This window comes from Phytophthora ramorum, assembly GCF_020800215.1.
Source record: "Phytophthora ramorum isolate Pr-102 chromosome Unknown Phyram_PR-102_s0004, whole genome shotgun sequence".
NCBI lineage: Eukaryota > Oomycota > Peronosporomycetes > Peronosporales > Peronosporaceae > Phytophthora > Phytophthora ramorum.
Window position 1 is genome coordinate 3,290,976 of NW_027150650.1, and position 24,707 is coordinate 3,315,682.

At 52.6% G+C, this 24,707-nt stretch overlaps 6 protein-coding genes across 6 annotated transcripts; 3 read left to right on the forward strand and 3 right to left on the reverse strand.

Annotated features, from left to right (window-relative positions):
• Window positions 1-3,114: 3,114 nt before the first annotated feature.
• On the forward strand, window positions 3,115-8,346 carry KRP23_5478 (Acyl-CoA-binding domain-containing protein 6; the record flags this gene model as incomplete). The annotated part of the gene is made up of 1 exon (XM_067890548.1): window positions 3,115-8,346. The coding sequence occupies one exon, from the start codon at window positions 3,115-3,117 to the stop codon at window positions 8,344-8,346; it is 5,232 nt and encodes a 1,743-aa protein (XP_067747086.1).
• A 107-nt stretch (window positions 8,347-8,453) lies between these two features.
• KRP23_5479 (Syntaxin-18) lies at window positions 8,454-10,148 on the reverse strand (the record flags this gene model as incomplete). Its single annotated transcript, XM_067890549.1, has 9 exons — window positions 8,454-8,570; window positions 8,645-8,774; window positions 8,836-8,957; window positions 9,037-9,304; window positions 9,373-9,449; window positions 9,530-9,585; window positions 9,656-9,725; window positions 9,799-9,924; window positions 10,047-10,148. 9 exons carry the CDS (start codon window positions 10,146-10,148, stop codon window positions 8,454-8,456), a joined length of 1,068 nt encoding a protein of 355 aa, XP_067747087.1.
• Window positions 10,149-10,319: 171 nt separating this feature from the next.
• On the reverse strand, window positions 10,320-12,971 carry KRP23_5480 (uncharacterized protein; the record flags this gene model as incomplete). The annotated part of the gene is made up of 1 exon (XM_067890550.1): window positions 10,320-12,971. One exon carries the CDS (start codon window positions 12,969-12,971, stop codon window positions 10,320-10,322), a length of 2,652 nt encoding a protein of 883 aa, XP_067747088.1.
• Window positions 12,972-13,843: 872 nt separating this feature from the next.
• Window positions 13,844-15,334, reverse strand: KRP23_5481 (Parafibromin; the record flags this gene model as incomplete). The annotated part of the gene is made up of 5 exons (XM_067890551.1): window positions 13,844-13,933; window positions 14,017-14,093; window positions 14,168-14,256; window positions 14,326-14,542; window positions 14,605-15,334. The coding sequence occupies 5 exons, from the start codon at window positions 15,332-15,334 to the stop codon at window positions 13,844-13,846; spliced, it is 1,203 nt and encodes a 400-aa protein (XP_067747089.1).
• A 99-nt stretch (window positions 15,335-15,433) lies between these two features.
• Window positions 15,434-16,815, forward strand: KRP23_5482 (uncharacterized protein; the record flags this gene model as incomplete). Its single annotated transcript, XM_067890552.1, has 3 exons — window positions 15,434-15,475; window positions 15,555-15,764; window positions 15,838-16,815. 3 exons carry the CDS (start codon window positions 15,434-15,436, stop codon window positions 16,813-16,815), a joined length of 1,230 nt encoding a protein of 409 aa, XP_067747090.1.
• A 628-nt stretch (window positions 16,816-17,443) lies between these two features.
• Window positions 17,444-18,055, forward strand: KRP23_5483 (uncharacterized protein; the record flags this gene model as incomplete). Its single annotated transcript, XM_067890553.1, has 1 exon — window positions 17,444-18,055. The coding sequence occupies one exon, from the start codon at window positions 17,444-17,446 to the stop codon at window positions 18,053-18,055; it is 612 nt and encodes a 203-aa protein (XP_067747091.1).
• Window positions 18,056-24,707: the final 6,652 nt, after the last annotated feature.

The following is a 24,707-nucleotide window of genomic DNA, read 5'->3' on the forward strand; positions in this document are numbered from 1 at the left end:
CATCGACTCCAGGACTAGGTGCGGGTTTGAGCTCAAGCGCCTCACGGACCGCGTGGTCGCCAAGGTGGCCGATATTCGGGACGACGACCCGTCCGCCACGAACGATGACATCCGCACGGAAATGAGCAAGTCTTCGCTCGTCCTGAGCGACGTTCCCACGGTCACTAACAACTGTATGGGCGAGCTATTGCAGACCAAGAAGCCGTACGTCGCGTTCCAATCGCGCGATATCATCCGCAAGACGTTCGGGGTCATCATCGACCAACTCATCGAGAAATCGACGACCGATATGGGCAAGGCCATGGCGCGTGAAGACTACATGGTATGCATCGCCAACTTGGGTCTTCAGGGACTGTCGGCGCTCGACCCCACGGGCATCGCCTACCTGATGTTCAACTACGTGCAACCCGTTTGCGGCCCCACCGAGTTTATCGGAGAGATCGACGACGGGAGTCTCTCCGATGCTCTTGGCCTCACGACCAAGGACGATGCTTTCCGCGGCAGCGAGGGCACGTGGACCAAGAAGGGGGACGGCGTGGTCTCAATCACGTTCGTGAGTACGGACCCCAAGGACGTCAAGGTGTCGATTCACTCGGGTGGCAAGGAATACGCTTCAGTGCAAGTCGACAGCGGCAAGACGGTCAAGTGGAACTCTACGGTGGGGGAGCTGCAGGACAAGACGATGTACTTGGACCGCTGGCGTCCGGGCTTCCTCGGTCTGCCGGGCTCCGGCGGCGGCTCTCTACTACTGTGGGTGCCGAGATCTTCGGAAGGCGGCCATTTGGAGATGATCGTCAAGATCAACAAAAGCTAGGGTAGTTAGATAGAACTCAATCAATAAATTATAAGCGCGCGCGTTGTTTGAACTCACTGAGCTATCCGTTGCGGTTGACTCGTTTGTTTGAACCGGTACCGCCATCGCAACTTGAAGCCAATCTCGTCTCGATCTCAGCTGGTGGGTCTGAGAGCCGAATCTCCACCCCCGCGTTGGAGGTTTTCGAGATCACTTGTCGAATAAAGACAACAGTTTTGGTGTAAGAATGCTACGAAAGAAACTCGCAGGCGGGTGGGCTAAGGCGGTGATGAATGAAGACACGAGAACTGGGAACATTTGCTGGTTATCCGCACAAACTGCAGTCTGCAATTGACAGACAGTTAGAAAGGGATGACCAGGACTTTACAGAGCGAACTAGCTGGCGTTGATTTCTACGCTCATATCCAAATGGCCCCCTGCCGACGATCGAGGGATCCACAGCAACAGCGAACCTCCACCTGAGCCAGGAATACCAAGAAGCCCTGGCCGCCACCGATCCAAGTACATCGTTTTGCCCTGTAGTTTACCCACTGTTGACGTCCACGTCGCCGTATCGCCACTGGGAACTTTGACTTCCGACACGGGATCGCCGCCCGAGTGGATCACCACTCTCACATCTTCCGTATCCGTGCTCACGAATTTGAGCAAACAACACCGTCCCCTGCCTTCGCTCACGTGCCGTCGCTGCCACTGAAAGCGTCGTCTTGAGTCATAAGACCGAGTGCATCAGCGAGGCTTCCGTCGTCAATCTCGCCCAAAAATTCTGTCGGACCACAAATGTTCTGCACAAATTGCGACCTCATGTACGCGACGCTCGTTGGATCGATGGAGCCCAGCACAACTTACCCCATGTTGGAGGCCTGGAGCATGTACTCATCAGCGGTGAGAGAGGCCCCTAAATCGTCGATTTTCCGATAAGATGATCAATAATGACCCCGAAAGACTTTCGAAGCACGTCCCGCGACTCGTACGGAGCTTCTTTTGTCTTTGCGCGCAAAAGATCACCCAAACACTCGTTCGTCACAGTTGGAACGTCGTTGAGCACTAGCGACGAGCTGCTCATGCTCGAGCGAATGTCTTCTTTCGAGATGTTGGGCGTTTTGGCTCGAAGGTCGTTGACCGCTGAAATCACTTGCTCCGTTAGCGCTTCAACTTGTATCCGCAAGTCGAACCGGAGTCAACCTCGTTGTCGACTTCCTGTGTGGAATTCGCCCCGCCCGTCGTGTGTAGAAAGCTGAGGAGTTGTCTGCTAAGCTCATATCGTGTCTCCGTTCGTGATAACTTGCTTGGCGATATTCTCGGCCATTGGTGACTACCATGTCTACGTACTTGGCGTTGGCAGGGGCTGGAAGCCCGAGGCATGTGCAAATAGCGACTGGCAAAGCCACGAGAAAGACGTCAGAGCTGTAGGCGATGGCCAGCATTTCTTCCGTTGTGCCGTTGGCATTTGCCTGTCGGTAGCGCAGGTACCTGATGAGCTGCTCACTGACGGCATAAAGATTCGACGCGCACATGACGCCACGTTTGATGGCGTTGTAAGTCGACAGAATCGAGCTACACATGCCTGGCGTCGCCAGATTCACTGCCACATTAAGCACCGACGTGGTTTGTTCAGGATTGCAAGCGAGCAGTCGTCGTTCTGAGGAATACATTCAGCCGCGCACTCAACCGGATACGAGAGCGGACGCTGGGCGGCGTAAGATCCGTCTTCGTTGGAGCAACTTCGCGAGCATGCACCAGCAGCATCAGTGGCGTACGTCTTCCGATAACACGACGTGTCGGTAGGTTTACCAATTGGAGGGCCAAACCAATTCGGTGGTGGAGTTGCTACTGGAGCGATCGTAGCAACTGGGGCGAGTGTCAGCGGAGAAGTCGATGCCTCGGTCGGATTCTCTCGGTTGCACGGGGAGTATCCAGAGCATTCACTCGGAGTCAATGGTGAGTCCACTGGCCGGTTAATGCCACTGCTGGCGGAGGGGAGAAGCTGGTGACCGACGAAGCTCGCAACGCGATGAACACTGCAAACTTTGGTGCTACGAACGCGCACAAGAACGACAGAAACTTCCTCCCCAAGCTGGAAAAGCTTGGCCGTGGTAGATAAAGCGAAAAGGAAGATGCAGTCCTGGCGTTTCTCGGTAGCAGCGGCAATAGTCGAATCCACATTTCACCATTGTCAACGAGTCTCTCGTTGCGCCAATCTTGTCCTCTTCGTCTACAACGAGCCGTTACCACCACGTCGCCTCTTCCTGTCTGTGTGCTAATTGTGCAGAGGTCGGATCGTTCGAGCATGCCGTAGTAGCATGCGCTCCTTCTTCTCCAAGCGCAATGTGGGGACTCGATCACGGAAGCGGAAGCAGGTCGAGGAGGTCACCGCCGATGGAACTCCGACCGTTTTCCAAGGAGATGAAGGTCTCGTTCAACTGCACGCAGAGACGGCAGAACTGCTGAGACTGGTCAAGACGCAACCGAAGTCCACGAAGAGAAGCTCCAAGCTTAGCACCGGGGCTACCTCGAAAGGAGGAAAAACTCGATTGACCATTGAAGTTCTGGACGATAGGGACGACGAAGAGGAGGCTCCAAACGACAGCAAACCCGTTGAAGAGGACAAAAGGAAGTCGCTGCCAAAGTCACCGACGCCCGTTGATTCTTCAGCGTTTGATGCTGAGGAAGCTCGGATTCGACAGGGCAAAGACACGTTTTACCCGGACATGAGACCGTCGAAGCACGGGGTGGAATGGCAAAAGAGCGCTTTCCAACGTGAACAAAACCGACAGCAGGAGATTCACAGCAACGAGCAGCTCCGTGTGGAGCAATCCGTCAGGAAGAAGCAGCGGAAGCGGGACCAGACACTGGAAAATCGCTTGGAGACCAGCGCCACTTTGATCCAAGCGCATTCACGAGGATTTCTCTGTCGGCGGCGAAGGTGGCAGGAGAAGCAAGCAGCTGCAGTCGCTGCAGCAGATGAAGCTGTGCTGGAGCCCGAGACTGATCAATGGCACGAAGTGCGAGACGTCGAACGCGGAGAAGTCTGGTACTATAACGCAACAACGGGTGTCAGTCAATGGGAACCCCCAGCAGGACAGGCGTTCACTCCAGCTGCTCGATCGTTCCCGGAGCTGCCTGCGTTGCATACAAGCGGCAGCATGAAAGCCATGACACGTACCATGAACCAGCGTTCCTCGTCGACAATTGGTGGGGCGGATTCGCTGCCACCTCTGTCACCAGCGTGCTCCTCGGCTCGGTCGACGTCTAGCGATCAGCAAGAGCAGCATCTGCAGTCAGCTGCACGCCGCTCGAGCGAAGCGAAGAAGACGGTGAGGTCGCCACGCAGTTTGCCTGCGCTCCAGCCAGAGTACGTCACATCCTCGCCAAACCCATGGGACTGCGACTCCGTTCTCGCCTCGGAGCGTAGCATTTCCAGCGAGCGGACACAGGATCTTGGCTCTCCACGGGGGTACCCAGACAGTGAGAGAGATGAACCACTTTTCGGTAGGCGACGATCACTTCCTCCCGATCTTGAAGACCGTGAGGATGATGACGACGACTTAGCCCCTCTTGCTACGGAAGACGCCAGCAGCGACTGGCAAACCAACGACACGCTTTTCCGAGCTGATGGCACCAAGAACAGCAAGTTGAGGGACACGATTCGCAGCGCCTTGCACGTGTCCAAGTTCGACTCCATCTCGTCGCTCATAGCATCCAACGTCGTTCTGCGTCGGAGATCTGTCCCTGGTCGAGCCCCACGCAACCAGGGAGGTCCTGCAACCCCAGGCAGTCGTCGACGCGAAATTGTGCTGGGTAAGCGCGAAGAACCCGTGTTTGTAGCGGTGCTAGCTCGAGATCGAGACAACCGCGCGGGGCGTTCAAAAGCCGAAGCAGGACCGGAGTCCCCGACCAGGTCATCAGGTGTCCGAAGTAAGGCGAAAGCAGCAAGTCGAGCTGGGCGCCCGCCTCACATCCGGGATCTGGTCGATCCTGGCTTTCATGACGATACTTCTAGGAAGCAGCAAGAGGATGAAGAAGGCGGCAACGCGTCTGATCCGGAGTCAAAAGAGTATGCTCGACAAGAAGCGGCACGGGTATGTTTCAATTGCTGGAGCGCTAGCAATGGACGCCACTGCGAGTTGCATCAAGATCCACGAGAAGCGACTCGAAAGGTGCGTGCCACTGAAAGTGCCCTCATGTGTGCCAACTGGGAACTGGATCAGCTACGTCGCAAGTATCGCGCTGAGGAGATTCAGGAGATTTTCATGAAGCAGCGTGCGTCTCTGCGCTATGATCGAAAGCTGAAGCAGTACGTCACCGTCATTGAGTGTCGGCATCCAATCTACCGCGCGTTGGATCTGCTTTTGACTTCCTGGAACAAGACCATGCGCCGGAAGCTGCATACGCGTTCTTGGTTCCGTTCATTTCTCGAACAAATTCGAACAGGTCGTCTGCCTTCAACTCTCGGTGGGGGCAAAGACACCAACCGCCCACCGTCACTTTTCAAGCTGAAAAACACCCTTCAAAACACTCGGTGGGTCTCAAAGTACTCGGAAAGCGTGGCTGAATTCCACCCCAAGGCCCCCGTGACTGCCAAGGACCGCACTGGTCAGCATCCCGTTCCTCTGCGCGATGTCATCATGATTCACCCCGCGCGACCACAATTGCGTCACTGGATTCTCGTGACGGAGTACACGAAACCTGTCGCGCTTTATCGGCCACGAGTCTACGAGCTGCCACCACCACGTTGCGTACCCATGCCGGTTCCTACTTTCCTCGAAAAATTACCGCTGCCTGTGCCGAACGTACACATCGATGCAGGCCACAGTGCGAGTTGGCTGGAGAGGTTATCAGCACGTATGGCCATCGCAGCACTGCAAAAAGCGGCGCTGCAGATTGGAGCGTGCAGTCCGCCACACGGCTCCACCGATGCAAGACGCACCAAACACGTACGACCGCTTGTGGTGCTCTTCGCGACTTTCTCACGCAAGCCTACACCAGGCAACAGAGATGTGGGCGGATTGTCGGCCGAGCTGCTTATTCACATGCTCGTCACTACGTACATCCCGGCGCAGTTTGGCAACTTCGTCGTGTTCGACAGGCGCGCTGTAGCGCCACCACCTTCACGTGACGAGACAGTGGTGTTCGCGTGCCTCATTGTCGAGCCCACCGCGCCTGAGTTCGTGTTTCGAGCTCTGCAACACGCTTTGAATGTACGAAGACCGCCCTGTATCGTCATAGCGGCTCGGATACTTGTCATTTCTCAAACAGATACCGAAGAAACCAAACAGGAGCTTGTGCTGCTAGAGTCACGCCGATTCCCGCTGAATCGCCCTGAGCAGACCGGAGAGGAAGACGCGAACGGATTTCGCACGTTTTGGCTCGTTGATCCATTTGCTGTGCCGGATAGCGTACCTGGGGTGCAAGTAGCGCCGTCTAGTGCCATCTTGGCACCGAACATAGCATCGATGAACGCGACAGTAACCACCCGCGTCGACCGCACCTACCCGTTCTGCGTGCCCACGACGCGAGAAAACACGCCCGTGGAGTTCATTCACCTGCTCTGGATCGGCCATTCGAGTCGAAATCAACCCCAGGCTTTCACGACACTTGGAAGACAGCAACCTGGAGACTTTATGAGAAACTCGGATCCGGACGGCCCACTGGGGTCGTGCTCCTGTGTCGTGTACCGCAGCTGGGCTTACATGCAAGACAGTCCCTACGACGAGTTCGTCACTGAAGATGGCGTAGCGTACTGGTACGATCGCAACACGGGCGATACCTTTTGGACACGTCCCATTTTGCCCACGGAGAAGTATCGGGGCAAAGATGGCGATATCGATGGTGTCATTACAACGGGAGAAGGCGAGGTTGCCACTCTTGGTGTCGGGCTTGGTAACTCAGCAGCTGGTGGGGACGCTGACGCCGCGAAAGACGGCGGAGCTGCGCGATACTCGCAGCAAAACCTCCGGAAGTATATGGCGAAAAAGATGGAGGCTCCCGAAGAGAAGGAGCGTCGTGTAAAGCTCGTGACTGCCAGCGCCAAGAAGCACGACATTGTTGTTGATCTCACATCTGACAAACGTTTCGCTCCAGTTTCCGCCAGCAAGGGAGAGCTCACGCGAATCCAAGTACCACAGCTTTCCTTGAAACGGCAGCAACAGCAGCGCGGTAGTGCTGGTAGTAGAGCGTCGTCAGCCAGTTCGACAAAGTCTCGCGTACAACTTGCAGGAGTTTCGACACACGAGACAGTTGAGCCTGATGGAGGAGGCATGCCTCCACTTGATTCCAATACGAAGCAGATGATCGATAGCATCACACAAGCTCTAGGCTCGGCTCTTCCAGCACTTAGTCAAGCAAACGGAGCAACCAAAGGATCTGGTGTCGACATGTTGCAGCTTGGCATCGGCCTCGGCATGGGACTTGGTCTCCGCGTTCAGCAGGCCACCTCTCCGACACGATCAGTGATAGGACCAGGAGCACCATCCACGAGGTCGGAATTCTCCCGCATACCCCAACAAAGCTACCGCGACTTCGACGAGCAGGATGAAGATGACGACGATGAAGGACCTGACTCCTCTCGGTCTGAGTCGAGCTCTGTCGGGACATCTCTTCTTTCGTCGAGAAGTGGGTATTCCGTAGCACCATCCGTCGACATCTCGCCGACACCGGATGATGTCGACGTCAATGGAAGAGGACCCCATGTAGGCAAGAAGACACCGGGATACGTGACTCACCCACCTCCTGGGGAAGGCACATCGTGGGTTCGCAAACCTGTCGATGCATCCGGGGAGAGCCAAACAGCAGTGGAAGGCTTTGGTGGTGCGTTGCATCAGCGAGTTGCTTGTCTTCCGAGGGACTTCGTTGCAGCCGTAACTAGCACCAAGACTTGTCAAATGCAAGCCAATTACCTCCCAATCGTCAAGAACACGAATCAGCCGAGGAGCGTCGGCATCGTTCATCCTCGTGGAGCACTAGAGGAATGGCTGGCAGTCGGGTACTCTCCTTGGACAGCTGGCCATGCAGTCTTCGGGACACAATTCATCGAGGATCTCATGCTCCGCCCGGAACTGGTACAAAATGCTGCCGATTCTGCAGCTCCAGCAGCAGGTGCAAACGCTCCCACGAAGCCCACAACGGTTCAAGTGGAGAAACGCGACGCTGTGTCCCAGGATGTCAAAGAAACCGAGCAGTTGGATTCCATCTTCAGTCTCTGTCGTCACGGCAAATATGACGAAGTCGAACTGCTGCTCAATAGTCCGGACTGGTCAATAGGCATCGAAGCAAAAGACGCTACTGGCAACACGTTGCTTTCTGTGGCCTGCCAGAACAACAACAAGCGCATTGCAAAGCTGTGTCTACGCCGCGGGGCCGACATCAATACTCAGAACCTGAATGGACAGTCGCTGCTGCATTACTGCCACGAGTACGGGTTCCACGAACTCATGGAGTACTTGATGGAGAAGGGGGCGAGAGACGATCTTCTGAACGCGGACGGACTCACATGCTACGAGGGTCTGAGCCAGGAAGTTGTAGATGCCATATAGAGCATAATACCGAAATCGCTGGGTTAGTCAGAATTGTAATAAGCAAACTCACCGTTCAATCGAAGTACAGACCACCGATTTGCTCAACTGCCCCTGCCGCGTGTATTTTAGCTGTTAAAATAATGCAGCATGTGCAAGATAACAGAAAACCCCAAATAAAAGCAGAAGATCATGAAGCCATAGCCCTGTCCAATCTTTTGGGTCTGCTCCAAGATGCGGTTGCTCTGAACATCGAGATAACAAAGCGTGAGTTGTACTTGCAGATTCTCCGCATACCATTTCCAAAAGTAAATTCTACCTGAGTGACGTTGGATTTCGTCTCTTGGGCATGCTGCTGGATAAGTTCAATATCGGACTGTTGCTCCATGATTTTGTCGGCGAATTGACCCATGAGATTTGAAATCTCAGCCATCTTTGACTCCATTTTCCTGTAGCAAGCAGGGTTAGTCTAGACCATAAGCACAATCGCACACTAGCGTTGCAACTCACTTCGCATCCTCTAGGTTCTCTTGGAAATGGCGATGAAGCATCACGTTTTCAACGCGGAAGCGGCGGTCCTCTTCCTCCGTAAACTCGAGGCCATCACTATGAGAAGCGAAAACTGGCGCTTGCTGCAATGCCACAGCATCAGATAACAAGTTAACACAATTGTGGCGCTATTTCGGTTGCCTCGCGAAATTCAAAACCTACTTTAGCTGCTGGAGTCGCTTTTCGCGCCTTCGGGGAGATTCCCTGACGGATTTCTGTCTTCGCTTGCTTCACTGGGGACAAAGCAGCCAGCGGTGATGAAGGTCCACCAAGAGTCGGCGACTTCGGTGACGTCGGCAACGAAAGCACCGGGTGTTCCTCCATTTTCGGTGAGGTAGCAACGGTTTGCTTCTTGATTTCCTCCTTCCTCATGAGCACAATCTTTTGCTCTAACGCATCCAGGCCCTGGCGATCATCTTCTGGCAGCAAGCTTCAGCAACCTCAACACAGTGAGTTGCCCGTCTCTCATCCTAACGTATTTCTTTCCGAACAACTCACCGAGACGACAGCAAAAATGGCTGCTGGTATCTTTTCTTTTGCATCTGCTTCGCCCCATCCGCGATACTCTTCAAACGCTACAGTCGCCAACAAAAACAACAAAAAGCTGTCAGTTCATTACTCACATCATTCTCTTCACTCAACCATCACCCCCTACCTCCAGCAAGTACGCCACCACCTCTCTTTGATACTCCGCAACACTGGACACAGCAGCTTCACCAAAAGAGCAGCATCTCAGTAAACCCTTCAAGGCTCCGGTTTTTTCTCAACAACAAAAACTCACCTTGAGCCTCCACCACCGTCTTGAGAGCATCAATTTTGTTGCTGCAGTTCTTGATGAGCTCCACCAGGTCCTAAAGAGCAGCAAAAACAATATAATAATAATTAAAACGTGCCCAAAGCAAGTGCCCCCTTTTCAGCTCTCACCGCGTCCAGCTCATCCTTGTCCTCCTCTGTCATGCGGGGCCCTTTGGTCCGGACATAGCACTTGGGCAGCAAATACTTGGGTTTTACCGTGCGCAGCAGCTTCTCCAACTCCGCCAAGCTGCTCCGCTATAAGAAAAATAGCACGATAATTTTCATTATTAGAATAGAAATTGAAAAAAATGATAAAATATTGATTTACGGCTCGTAGAAAGCGCACTAAAGACGAGAAACTATGTTTACAGACGCACCAGGTCCGTGGCTTCCACGTAAAAGACTCCGGGGCGTCTATCGCTGGCCTGGGGATGCGCAGGCGCCAGCTCCCGGAAGTGCGAGGTGACATCCACGCGCATTTTGTCCCTGACGTGGCAGGATAAGAATGCCAGCTTAGGATTGGTCATTAATTACGAAAGTAAATGCTGCAACCTTTCCAGAGATGGCTACAGAGATGAGATGGCTACAGTATCCGAGTTGAAGTGGAAATACATGTTTTAGTAGGCTGAGCGCTGGCTGTGACTGTGCTATTACTTTTCCGTGAGCTGCCGAAATCCTTTCCACCAGTTCGGGGCCATGAACTCGCCTTCGTCTGTCTGGCCTTCCGACTCCATGACCTTGAGCACGACTTTAGTGGGGCCGTCTTCCCAGATCTGGTTGGCGGCCGTGAGTTTCGTTCGAGCGACGTCCCATTTGCCAGCAAAGTAGGCGCCGATACCTTCGTGGAAATTGGAAAAGAAGGCGGACGGAATCCCTTCCTGCAGTGCAGGGAAGATGGCGTCGGAGCCGAAATCGACGGGCTTTTGCCTACCTTCGGCGCTGACCTCAGGTTGTACGCCCTCCGCTGGATATCGCCCGATGTCGAAGGTCCACAAGTCCATGGGGATCTCACTACCTTTGACAGCTACTCGGTCGATTTTCCGGCAGAAACGGCGGGCTTCTGCTGATAACTCGTCCACAAACCACTCGGAGATGAGCATTGGCACGTCGAACTGCCCTGTTGCGGCCTCGAGACGCGCTGCCATGTTCACGTTTGGTGAGAGATACGACGCATCGATTTTGTATCGAGATCCGATGGCACCTTCGATGGCCCAGCCAATGTGCAAACCGAAGCCCAGATGTACCTCGAAGTTGTCAAACGCCGCGAGCAGCTTCGTGTCGTTGCAGTACTTGTGCAGTGTGCCATGGTGGTTGGCATTGTGGATGTCGACCCGCATCTTGAGTACAGCTGTGAGCGCGCTGTCTACTAACTCGGTCGGTCCAACGCGACGGATAGCAGTACCCGAGCCTGTGCTCTTGACGTAGATGCCCTCACGTTTTCTTACCTTTTCAGCGAGCAACATACGAGGCTTGTCGGCAGGGTCACGCGGGTCACGCATTCCTGGTAGCGTGCCATCGCAGATCTTCCACGCCAGTAAAAAGGCCGATCCAATGTTTTTGTTTGCAGCACCGTGGAATATCTTCGCGTCACCATGGACGATCTCAGCGATAGTGTTGATGTACGTGATCACATCCTCCTCGAGGATACTACACGTTTCGGTGAAGTGCTCGATGATACCGAAGCCGAACACGGACGTGATCTTCTTACCCGGGATCATCACGTCCAAATCACCAGCGCCCCCCATATTCTTTGCGATGATTTCTGTACCAGCAGCGCCAAAGCCCACCTGTAATAATCGTCCGATCTTGCTGAGCGTGTCTTCCAGCATTTTGGTCTCGTAATCCGTGTCTCCCGGTGCATCTGCCTCGTAGTCCTCGCGTTTTGCCTCTGTCGATCCCAATGGATTCTCAGCAAGCTGCGTCACGAGACGCATCATACGCTCAATGGGGCCGATAACCATCGACTCGGCGTCCTTGGTCAGCACGAAGATGGACACAGCGAAGCAAATCATCACCACGATCGTCTTGGCAACATTCAAGTTCGCTGCGTTTTTCGTGTACGAAGAGATGTCATAGGTTACGACCGAGTGGCAGGAGCTCGTGCCGCTAGCTGCGTCGCAATCAATGCACACGTCGTCGACATAGCACCCTAGGTTATCCACGGTCGCTAGCTCCGTAGAACGATACTTCTGACTCGGGTTGTCGACGAGATGCGAGGCAGACCATCCTGTCTTCGGGTTTTTCTCCAACGACTGGTTTGATGCGAATGACCAATCGGTTGCATCACTATTCAGCTGCTGGAACCTGATCGCCTTCAACCACGTCTTCAGCAAGGCGTTATCGATGTTGGCTAGTTCCATATGCACGAGCAGGCCGTTGGAGTCGCGAACATATTCGCTAACGAGGCTTTGCATGCGGTCCAAAGTGATCGAGCCGGTCTTGTTGTAGTCCTGGGTGTAGCGATGCAGTCGTTCGAACTGAGACGTCTGGAAGTCATCCTGCGTCAAGTCCACCGTGCCATCGATAATAGGCGAAACGATAATGATGAGCAGGACTAGCACGATCAGCTTTCTCGTAGTTTTTTCAGTCAACACCTTGCCGATTTTTGATGGCTCCGATATCTCCACTTTCTTCGACTCGCTGTTCTTGTTCTTCTTGACTACGCGCAGAATACGCAGCATCCGAAACAGTCGGACAAGCCGCACTATTCGGCCAGCTTTCGTGCCGGCACGCGATGCGCGGCCTGCCTTGAGGGCAGCTGCCTGCGAGGCGTTAGAGGAGTCTGACGAGCCAACAACCTGCACCCAGATCCAGTCGACATCAGGGATCACTGACAGTGTGGAGATGAAGTCCAAATAAAAGGAAAAGCCCCGGCCATGGTTGAAGTAGTTGGGTCGGCTGTACACGTTCAGGATAAGCTCGATGGCGAAGAAGATGAAGAGCGCAAACAGCGTGTTGTACGTTGGTGTGTCGCCGCTTTTGGGAAAGAAGCTCACACGAAAGTCGTCACCAAAGAGTGCGAACATCGTGCATGCTGTCATAAACGAGCTCACGTACTTGTGCTCGACAAACGCAAGCACCTTCTGCTTCCGAGTGAGAGGCGGCGGAGGAACCACATCCTCCGGCGCAACTTTGTTCAAGCTTCGGTTGGACGGGAAATGTGATAATGTCATCGCTTGCTTTAGCACCCGTTTGGGCCCAGCGCCACCATTGCTGTCTGATGCCCCGCCAGTAGAAGAACCACCGCTGCCGATCTGTTTCACGGGGATCCCCCGCTGGCTGCTCGACGACAGTGCCGGCATCTGCGGTCCCGCACGCGTGTTTTGACCCTCTATTTGCTCCTCACTACCGGTTGTCGCCAGCACCGATGGCTGCTCGTCGTGCTTCTTTTTGCGTTGTCGTAGCGCCACCTTTGCTGAGTACCCACCCGCCTCCAGCGTTGCGAGGTGTGTGTCCGTCCTAACCGCGGCTGTGGGATTTACACAGCAAGGCCGGCGTCCGAGAGATGGTTGCCTGGACTGGAAACACCTTCCGCAATCACTTTTCACAGCACAGTAGAGCGGCCGTAGTGCGCGAATAGCTTGTCACGCGCTCACCGCTCTGCCTTTGGCGATCCCGACAATAATTCTTCAGGGCCGCAGCTACAAGCGACAAAATGCCACGATTGCCCTGAAAAGCACGTCGCACCACATCTCGAATTAGAGCTCAGCCTTCATGCACGAAAACGACCAGCGCAGTCGTTACTATATATTCAGCGTAGGCGACTGAAGCTTCACCTCTGCTATTCCGGGGCCAACGCCAGCACAGCCCTCGAAGACCTGGTTCAACAACGTGAAAAACGACTGCAACAATGGACGCACGGGGAGCATCAGCCGTATTAATCTTCAAGCGTGACTAACTTTGGATATGAAGGACAACTGCAACAGCACTTGCCCCGATCCTGCGGGGCATTCAAACGATGTCAATCTTGTACACAAAGTAAATGGCGCAGTCGATTCAGAGGCATGGGCATCTTGCTTGCGTTGTTAGTCTGTTATGGCTCTACTGGCACCCTCCCTGCGCCAGCAAACTGTGACACTATTGGATCCTTCGGTTTAGCCGCCTACTACTGCAGTGGGACCTCGAATGATGTGAAGCAGTATCATCAACTGTTGACCAGCTCCACGCGTACCTCTTACTGCAGCCTATGCTTGATGAAAGCGAACAAGTAGCGCCAGAACTCTTTGGCCGCCACCTTGTCCAAATGCCGCTTGTCCGGGTGGATCTGTTAGATTGACGAGTATCCCCATTAGTCTCAAGGCTGGGTATAAACGTAAGAATAAAGCAGAGACCGTGGCTACAGCTTACCATAAGCACCTTCACATCCCACTGCTTAATGTCGGGATTAAGCTGGGATCCCTGATTGTAGATGTGAACTCCGCATACTATAGCATAGCATCAGATCAACGTCAGTAAATGCATCGTCCTCGTTTCGGAGGAGCTCCACCTGCAAGCATACCTTTCTTGAACACCTCGAGCGGGAATTTCCACTTCCAGCCCTTAAACTGCCACGACTGCCCCGACACAATGACGCCGACAACGGAGCGCCTGTATCCATCAACACATCCATTAAAACCCGACACATCAGTTCACAGCATTCTCCCTTGATCGACGCACCAGTCCTTCTCCCTGAAGCGGCTGACGGTGTCCACCACCTTGAACGTGTACACATGTCCGTCTTCCTCGTGGGTGATCATCATCGACTGTTGCTTGCGGTGTCCCTCCTTCTTCTTCTGCATGTTGGGCACGTAGACGCCGTCCTCCAAAAAGTCCTTGGCATTGAGCATCGTAAACAAATCCGAGAAGCCCGCAGGCACCACAATAATCGGCGTGCCTACATCAAACCCCCAAATCCAAATCAGCCACAACCTCCTCCCCTCTCTCTCGTCAACGCACCCAAAATCTTCTCTTTCACCAAACGATGCAGAGGTAGCTGTTCCTTCCTCGCCGTCGTCGTGGGCAGCAGCGAGGCTTTACTAGCCTTCTCGATCTTCTCCTTCGTCTCTGCGTTCACGAGCTCCAGAGTCTTGACCACGTTGTCGAACTTGGTCTTGTGGGCGTCCAGCACCGTCGTGCGGCCTCTGATGACGTATTCCTTGGCGTGTATCCTCTTCATGGCCGCGTCCGCCTCTGTCTCCTTGTGGCTCTCGTGCTTGTGCTGGTGGCGGCTCTCGAGCTTCCGCTTCTTGGCAGCTCTAGCGTCTTCTTCAGCCGACGATTTCCTGTCCTTGTCAGCCCGTTTAGCACCCTCCGAAGAGGCGGAAGCGGCCGTAGGCTTCCCGTCGGCGTCCAGGATCTGCGCCGAGCCTTCAATGTCTCCTTTTAGGTACGACACGAGCTCCTTCTTGTCCACGGTGGAAACCATGGCCGCCTTGTCCTCCCTGCACTTGAGTACATAGTCGCTGAAGCTCAGCGCCGCGTGTTTGAAGCACGTCCAGACGGCTAGCAGGTCGTAGCGCTTGTCCAGCTTCTTCGAGTGGTAGGCAGTGGCCGCGTGCTTGGGCAGCCGTTGCAGCTCGGCGCCGGACGCGTCGAGGAACACCAGGTCCTCTCCTTCCACGGCCACGGGCTTGCCGCCGATCAGGTGCGCGCGCAGCGCCGCGAGCGGAGCGTCGTCCTTGGCCATAATGCGCAGTGCAAGAGTGTTTGTAGGGGAGGGATAAAGTAGTGTGGACCACTGTATTTTGAGATGGATGCATCATTTCAGCACAAATTGATACTGAAGATGGAGACTCCGCACGTGCTGTTGTATTTCGATGTGAACAAGGTCTGTTGCAAGGGAAAGAGGGTTACTATGCAGAGTAAGGTGAACGTGCAATGGCGGGGCTGATTTGTGGTGTCTGTAGACTATGATCATGCACGACCCAGTGCAGGGCAAGACGCTGCCGCACATTCTCAACGATCTACTGACGGAACGGGCCTTGGGGAGCGTGATTGACGGCCCCGACGGAGATTCCAAGTGGGTCTGGAACGGGGAAATGGTACTGACAGCAGCGTTGGACGTTGGAGCGCAGAACGACGGTCAGGTGTCCTATGGGGCCTTTCTGAGAGCCAAGGTGCGCTTGTGTCGGTTGTGCCCCCCTGTAGGCGGTGAAGAGAACTGAGTGTGTGATGGTTATGGGACTGTAGTTCCCCTTGTCGGGAGACCCACAAGTCGCCCAGAAACATAAACACTTGAGAAAGGTGCTGCGTCAAGATTTCACTGTCGGGGGAAACCCTGGAGAGGGGTTGAAGAGGGAGCATGACGAACTGCTGCAACATTTGCTGCTGCCTCGTGCCGCGGCAAGTGGAGCGCAGATGGAAGAAGTGGGGCTTAGCGAGTCGCCGTACTGCTTTGTCGTGCCGGCGTTCTTCAGGTTGTTGCAGCATCTCCAGCTGAAGGAGGTGAAGTTCAACCTCATTTTCAGGACCTACGGAGATGACCTGCATCGTGTGGCGCAAGAGTTCAACTGCTTTTGTGAGGGACGTCATCCGTGCTTCCCGTTAGTGAAACCTATGGATGGATCGGATGGAGGAGTTGATCGTCGGATCCAGCTGCAAGGGATGCCAGGTAGAGAGATGCCAAGATTCGGAACGTTTCTGCGAGCGGAAGGCACCACGGCGCTGATTATGGGCACCTTTAAGCAGCCTAAAGTCGTCGACGATGCAGATCCTCTGGCATTCTACACTTCTGAAGCATCCACTGTTCACATTGTGCAAGGGCTCCCCCAGATTCATGATCTCCTCTCTCAACGCTGGCGCGATTTGCAAGCCACCTTGGCGTTACGCGACTTTTACCCGTATTGGTTCCACAATAGTGAAGACGCTACTACTGGAAAGCTTTTGGTTCTGGATCCTTCAGACAAAACCGAGGGCATCCACGCCATGTTCTTCGACGACAATATCCTGCCGCACGAAGCGCACATCGTGGATGCCCGGTTTACAGACAATGCTGTGTTAGCTTTCGGCGATACCCGTGAACTCCATTTGATGCGCGTGGAACCACTTGACGTCATTCAGAGCGATACGTATTTTATACAGCGCTTTGAGACTTCTTTGCGGGGATGGAGACAGAAGACTTCGTGTGGTTTCTGCACGACGAGTATTGGGCATGGGTTATGCTTGTGATGCCAATCTTGAATACGGCCGAGCCCGAGTGTCATCACGAAAATGAGATAATATGCAGAATACAGAATCCCGTTGTGCTTACTGGATTGCAGGGTACTAATGCCGTGCTTTGTATCAGCGGTCTCAGGTAACATTTAGTGCATGTAGACGCTAATGCCAATAGAAGCTTGTGATCGATGCCTTAGTAATTTTCTCTTTTTGCTCGCGTCGCGCACTCACGACTTCAGCTTCCGAAGATCTTTCACCAGCTTTTCAGCAAGACCAAGGTGTTCTATTACCAGCAAAACAATCACCCTGCGTGTCATTTGCTCCAGGAAAACGATCTCGACGCTCTCACTCTCGTTGTCTAAGGAAAATTCGGTTGGCGGGGCGCCGCCAACAGTCTCGATAAAACAAAGGTTAATCCGTTCATATGTACAAGATTACGTGGCTCCTTCAATTGTACATGATTACGTGGCTCCTTCAAGAAGAAGTCCTCTAGAATATCATCTGGTACCGATTAAAACATGTCCTCTATCCCAGGATGGGATACGATTGTGCGGCATCGGTTGCGCCCTTCTAATGCTGCCTACTGTACCAAGGCTCACTTCATAACTCGCCTTCTAGTACTCAAAACGACCCCGACACCATGCGTTTGAGTTCCATCCTGCTCGTCGCGGCAGCTGTCTTCCTCGTTAGATGCGACGCTGTGTCGACTGCCACCGAGTCGGAGCAGAACACATTCTCTGCTGTGACTGCCCCAAGGAAGAACGCAAGATTGCTGAGAACCACCGAGATGGAGAAAGACGATGATCTCGATTCAGATGATGAAGAGAGAGTGAACTTCAGCTCCATCACGAAATGGTTCAATCCAGTAGATGATGTTGCGACGGCGGCGGCAAAAAAGCTTCAGCCACAGCAGGTGGCTAAGCTGAGCAAGCTCGACGACGTGAAACCCAGTTACCTGAACAACCCACTCCTGAAACCAGAAGGAGAGGCGTTGAAGTTGGCACAAAAATTTGAGACCCAGATGATGGCTCAACTGGGCAAGACGGATAAAGCCCTCTTCAAGAAAATCAATACGACACCGGGTGCCGCTGAAAGAATCAGCCGGTGGAGACTGGCTGAATGGGATCCGACCGACTTGGCAAAATTCTACAAGAAGAGTTACCCACTTCGCTTCAAACCGAAGACGCCGGAGAAAGAGGCCTGGAACCTATACGCAGCGATGGTTCTGAGGAGGGACTTTAGTGTGAAGTGAGGACTTTCGTGGGCAGGGGATGATTCAGAGTTCCTACGTTAGTTTTTGATTGTTTGCAATATACGATGACTTCCACGGGATTTCTTACTTCGTGGGGTTCCTTCTGCAGGAACACCACATGGGACTAAATCTGGCGAGGATGACGAGGGAATCTACACATTATACTTCAGCTCACAATTGGTAATTGGGCTATCATCTACTTGAAGTATTTGATCATGAAGTAAACTAATAACCCGAACAATGCAGAGCGATAGCGACACTCCCGATTGCCCATGCCACAATGATCGCAAGAACAAGTCGTAGTGCAGATCCAGGTTTGGCTATAGTTGTTATTTCTGTCGGGGATTGCACGCAAAGGCCCTTAAAGACTCCAGGGACAAAGTATTCATCCACCCATGAGGCACCTGTAGTAGCAGTTTGAACACCTCCACATGCCCTTGCTGTGCTGCAAAAAATATCGGCGTACAACCGGATCCATTCGTGCTGTTCAAGCTCGCTCCCCGCTTAATCTTCAAAGCCGTGCGTACCCAGTTTATGAGTAAACTACTGCTGCCACCAGGAAACGCAGATCACTAAGGAGTCACCGACGAGGATGTCACTTATCGCCGTGTGTCCTTGGTAAGCTGCGTAGTGCAGTGGAGAGTTGGAGTTCTGGAAGGGGGCGGTTTTTTTTCATGCTTTCATCGGCTATTTTTTATTGCGTGCATTTTCGGTTTCTTTTTATTCCCCGCCAGCTATTTTCCATGCGGAGGGTGATATTGTATGCCACCGGTGTTATTGTATGCCACCGGCAAAATTGTATGTCAGATTTTAACACAAGATTTTTTTGGAGAGGTGGGTGGAACAACTCCTTTTTTCTAGTGTTTTCTGTTTTATCTTCTTTTTCTGAGTTTTTTGCTTTGAATGAAATGCAGGCATACAAATGTAGACGCGGTAGTGCACACACTACTTACCGATCAGCTTCGAACAATGATGTGCCCCATCCGAAACGAGTAGTTGATCATAGTGGCAAGCTCTTCAGCCTCATATTCTTCCTCTTTCTCAATTTCGTGAAAATCCACATCCCAGTGACGTTTACCACCGCGCAAAAACGGTGGCTTGATTGTTCCGACGAAGTCCCGACTGATTTCAACACCATCGTCACCTGTGTTGGTCCAGGTTCCCAGAACACTCCAGTTGATAACACTCGCGGGCTTATCGACTAATCTCTTGATCAGTGCGGTCATACTATATTGTGACCTCCTGAGACCGTCGCGTTCCAGACACTTAGCTTTCTTTCGAGGACGCCCAGGCGGTCTACGAGTTGGCAAACCCCGGAGCATTGCGCTCAAATCCACTGCGTCCACTAGCTTTAAACAAGCTAGTACGTGTGCGCACAGCCATCCAGATTGGTAAAACGACTTGCAGTCGCATTTGAACTTTTGGCGAATTGTCTTGATTTCATCCACACACCAAGACGGAGAATCCCAGTTATGCTCAAACGACACTCGCTCGATAATTGTCACGCGGTGGAGAGATAGATATCGAAGCTGAACGTTTTCGATCTTCTCGTGCGCTCTCATAATTCCGCCGAGAGAACGCTTATACAGCTTTGTTCGTGCTGTATCGACGTTAAGACCGTGCACGTTGTCATCTTGAACCACGTAGTAATCAGCGTTGAAGTAGTACTCGCCGATGCAAAGGATTGCTCGTTTCGATTTTCCTCGGTGCTTCGGAAAGTGGTTCTCATGAGCACAAAGGTTCATTGCAGCTTGGAGTATCTCTGCTCCGACCGGGCCACTTGCGTAGTGACATATGATTTCCGAGCCAAAGTCCATGGCGCATTGCGTTAGAATTCTTGGCAACGTCCCGGCTAATACATGGCCAGTAGCAGCGCGAAGGTGCATGACACTACTTGCTTTGATGGCGTGATGATGGGACTCTATTGGGTTTTGGTTGGGCACGATCCCAGGCTCGTCACTGGCTGTGAAGAACCACAGATCCCACGGATCAACGAGGTATTGGTCCTCTAACCAATGAGCGTATTCCGTTTCCCCTAGAGCAGCCCAATTCGATGTTACCAGGTTAGATAGTGCTTCGAATTGGTCGAACGACCGCGACAGACTCAGATAGTCGAGCTGCGGCTTGATGATGTTCTCGTAGCGGTCAGAGTCTGTTAGAAGGCTCTTCTTTCGTCGAGCATTTCGATCCAAATGTGGCCAACAGTTCAACAGCTTAATGTCCGGCCACACCTGGCGGAATGCATTTGCAATCTCCGAAGAATGATCCATTGATCCAAACTGTACGTCCAGGATTCCCCCGAAAAATTCCTTGGTGCGATCCTTGACGACTGTAAAAAGTCGAACGTATGCGTACGCGGTCTCAGTCCGAACGAACATGAACGCAGCCGGGTAAAACTTTTGCTGATATTGGTGTGTTGCAGTATATCTCACTCCATATGTTCCGAAGGAGACAAGGGTCCAACCACCAAAATGAAGCTTGTACGTTCCATCGGTGGCCATGAGTACTTCTTTCCGTTGGCCCAACAACATGCGAGTAACCGTTCGAAATAATCGCCTCGATGTGAAGATAATCCCCACGGAAGTCTGTCCAATCTCCAATGCGTCCGTAAAGATGTCTAAAACGAGCAGTTCGTTCTGGTATTGCAAGGGCTGGTGGCTAACCCGGAGCGCGTCATCCTCCACAAAGTACCTCATATCCTTGAAAAATGTGGTCTTGGTAAAGCACATTCTTGGCGATGCCCACTCCATGATGTCTGCATATGTCGTAATGTCAAAATCACCTCGCTTTCGGAGTTTATGCGCTCGGTTTTTCAGTTGTGTAACTGAAGGCAGCAAAGTCAATGTATCTTCATTGTCGATGTACTTTGTTTGCAGTGTGATCAAGCACTGACGCGGGCCCTGACCACCAAGAAGTAGGTTGTCAATCTCCGAAAGGAACGGCTTGTGGATGCCAGTGCGCTGCGCCATCACAGCCACTTTTGCGGTAGTGTGAATCCCACTTCGAAAAAGGCGGAACTGTCCGTTGCGCTCTTTCTTAATTCGAGCTTCTGCAGTGCAATCAACATGAGTTGTACACGACAATCGCGTGGAGAAGCGACTGTTGCCGGTTACAGAAAATCGAGCGTTCTCCAACCCGTCGAGCTGCGCCCGGGCTTCGGCCTTCGTTATGAATGTGACTGGGTGAACAAACTCTTCTCGACTGTGAGGTATGCTGGATCCGGATTCCATGCTCGCTACGAGAGATACACCTTCGTGTTCTTCGCCACCACTCGCGTACGAATAATTGCTGTCACTAGCCGATAGTTCAGCAGCACTTGCGCTTGTATGGCTCTGCAACAGTTCATTGCCGCTGCCACTGCTTCCAATTGATGCAGGTGGTTGTCGTCGCGGGGTTACTTCACATGCAAAGTCCTCGCTTTCGCTGGATGACGAAGCTATCACAGGTTGGCTAGTCGGAGTCGGTGTACTACTATCTTCACGCGCACTTTGGAGCAATGGCGAGGGCACCGTGGTAGCGGGTTGAGTCGTGGGAATGTCGCTGCTGCTTGACGACAGTGACCGCCGTGAACTACTTTGAGCATCACTGACACGGGGCGGTGATTGCGAGGGTACGGCCGTCGCCGGTTGAGTGTTGGGGACGTCGCTGCTGATAGCTGACACCAACCGGCGGGAATGCCTTCTTTGAGCTCTACGCGAGCGCATGGAGCCTAGCGGGTCACAACAAGCGGAGCAACTTGACAGCAAGGGAAGATGCGGAAAGCTGATGTGGTGGGAGGCTTCTGTTGTGGCTGGATCGGTTGGAACTTGAGCGGTTAGTCTATAGGCAGACTGCTTTGAGGCTAATTTGAAAGTGAGCAAGACTCCAACGAGAGAACACAAACGCATGTCAGCGAGCGTGAGCAGCCGACGGAGACGTCAGCTGCAAAGGCGCTCTATATTGGAAGGATAGCGCACGAATGTCATTTGTTTTCAGTTATTGAGCTTCAGAAAATTCTTTGTGGTATATTATCTGGATTTAGTAGAAACCGCATTGTAAGCAGCACAGATAATTTTTTAACGCCAGAAAGAAATTTGACTTAAACGTTACTACCCTACAATGTACTGAAACGAACAAAATGAAATTTGCAATGAATGAAATTTTCTGGCTACAACCCAATCAGAATCAATCGCTATCCTCAGATTCGTCGTCGCTTGATTGGCTATAATAGCCTGCAAGATTTGGGCTTGGCGTGGTGGAGTTGAAGTTGTCGACGAATTCCGGTGTCCTTGGTCGGCGCGGCGATGGAAAGCCCCACATCTCTTCGTCCTTCGTGTCGGAAGCGGATTCAGAGACCAGCTCGCGGCCCTGTCTGATCCGGCGCAGCGAGGTCGTTAGCATATCGATCTCGCGCGCTTGGCGTCGGATCGTCTCTTCAGCATCGCGAAGTTGTTGTCGAAGGCGCCCGATGCCGTCGTAGGCATCGTTGACGGCGGAGCGAATGTGCCTGAGAGCTCGCATGGCAAATGCGAAGTGAACATCGCCTCCGCTCCGCCGAGCAGAGATTTCATAGAGAACATATCGTCAGATAAAGTATGATATTATCAAGTAATTTCTATGTAAAATTCCAATCAGTTTCCAAAACGTGCACTTCTTGCCCTTTCGTCTCTGTGCATCCTCATTTGAACGCTACATCAATTTCGTACAGCTACGAAATCAATAATAGCCATCGAAATACAATGTAACTGCACTCATGGAAAAAAGCCACCGGTAATAGAAAGTAGCCGGTGGCGACATGAAAAGAAGCTTTTCCCGTTCTGGAATTGTAGCAATATAATCGCCAGAGCATTATCTCTCGACTCCCATTCGAACCCCAGCGTTGAACGTACACCATATTCGGACGCGTCCTTCTCACTTATTAATTCGTCACCATCCTCTACGAGTCGTGCTACCACGTCCTCGAAGCCGCTCCAGCACGCCGTATGGATGTCGACACGGAACCGCTGGTGTCCAAGGTCCTTCAACCGCGCTAACGTCTTTTCGACTTCCCCAGCAGCTTCATGGCTTCCTGTTTGGCCTGCCCACCACTCACTAAACTCGTCCCTGTCGATCACGCCGTTGTCATCACGGTCTAGCACGTGAAGCGCTTCCCGGAAATCTCTTTCTGTGAGAACGCCGCCTAAATCCGCCACGAGATGACGCAGCTCTCCTGCATCAATTCACCCACTGTTGTCGTCGTCATAGCAGGCGAAAGCCACACGAACCGTCTCTCGCAATTCCTTGTCCTCGACCATCGCGGCTGCGCAATGTCTTCTTGGATCCTCACTCCTGTTAATGTACCCGCCAAAACAGAATGGAGCAGAGCTGCGAATAGCAGAGAGCAAGATATTGCCTATTGCCCTCGTTAACCGGCTAAGGTGGAAGTACTGTGCTAACTTTGCTTAGTGTCAGCATGGTTTGACGTATGCACGAAAGAGTGCAAATCAGGCCATTGGAAGATCAGGTCAGGTTAGGTCAGGCAATAAACACGCCATGCAGCTAGCACTTTACAAAACGGGCAAAGTGTTGGCGTACAGGATTCCTTTGGTGAACATATACATAACAGCAAACTTGTAAACCGGTATCTGCGGAGCGCAGAAGTAGCTTAAGGAAGTGTGCGTACAGAACATTTCTGAGTAAGTATGTAATACTGTTATCAGCCCATCGGCTAAGCGACACCTCATGAACCGCCCGGGATCAAGCCATACTGAGAACAGATATTATTATGTAAGGACAGTATATAACGGACGCCTCTTAAACGATTCCCTCATTCCTTCTTTTTCTAGGTATCCCTCACTTAGCAGAGTTTTGCGCCACGTCTTTGGTGGAGATGATGCCGCCTCGCTTGCGTCGATCGGTCAGGCTTCAGACCCGCGCACCTGCTGCGACAACTTTACGGCCATCATCTCAACGGCAGTCTCCAGAGTCGAACAATTCTCCTAACGGTAAACTATGGTGCTTGAACATTTATGGGCTACATAAGAGGCTAATATTGTACACTTGGCCAGACACACCGACACTATCTCAATCAGAAGCCAACACACGCTGTGCGTACGACGGAAAATGCAACCCTCCTTTCTACACAATTGAATATGAATTTCTTACTGAACCCTGCATCGAGTTCCGAAGACTTGCTTAGTGAACCGCGTGCCGATAACTCGAGTAATTTTGACGCTGGTTTTGAGTTTGGGTTCAGTGATTTTGACGAAGTGGGTTTTACGGCTGGCCCCCACGCGTGATGACGACGGCGATCACAATATGGATACAGACTCTAACCGCAAAACTGGTCGAACCACTTGATGAATCGGTGGGTACAAGTATACACGCGTCAACAAATCGATGGTGCAGTTGTCGTACAGATGCAGTCACTATCGATTACAGTGTAAGGGGAAATGCGATTTTGTTTTTCGTCTACAAAGGTACACAAACTTTGTCGCCCATACTTGTGGACGTTTTGGGGGAGATGCGGATGCCGAGGATGATCAGCCTAGCATTGTGCGAGACGTCACTCTGGCAATGAAGCGGGACGTGGATAGAAAGGCTGATTATTTAACGGCTACTAGATACAGTGTTTGGGAGATGGTAACAGCGAAATTTTGTGGTACGCGCGATCAAACTACAGAGACTGGAAGCT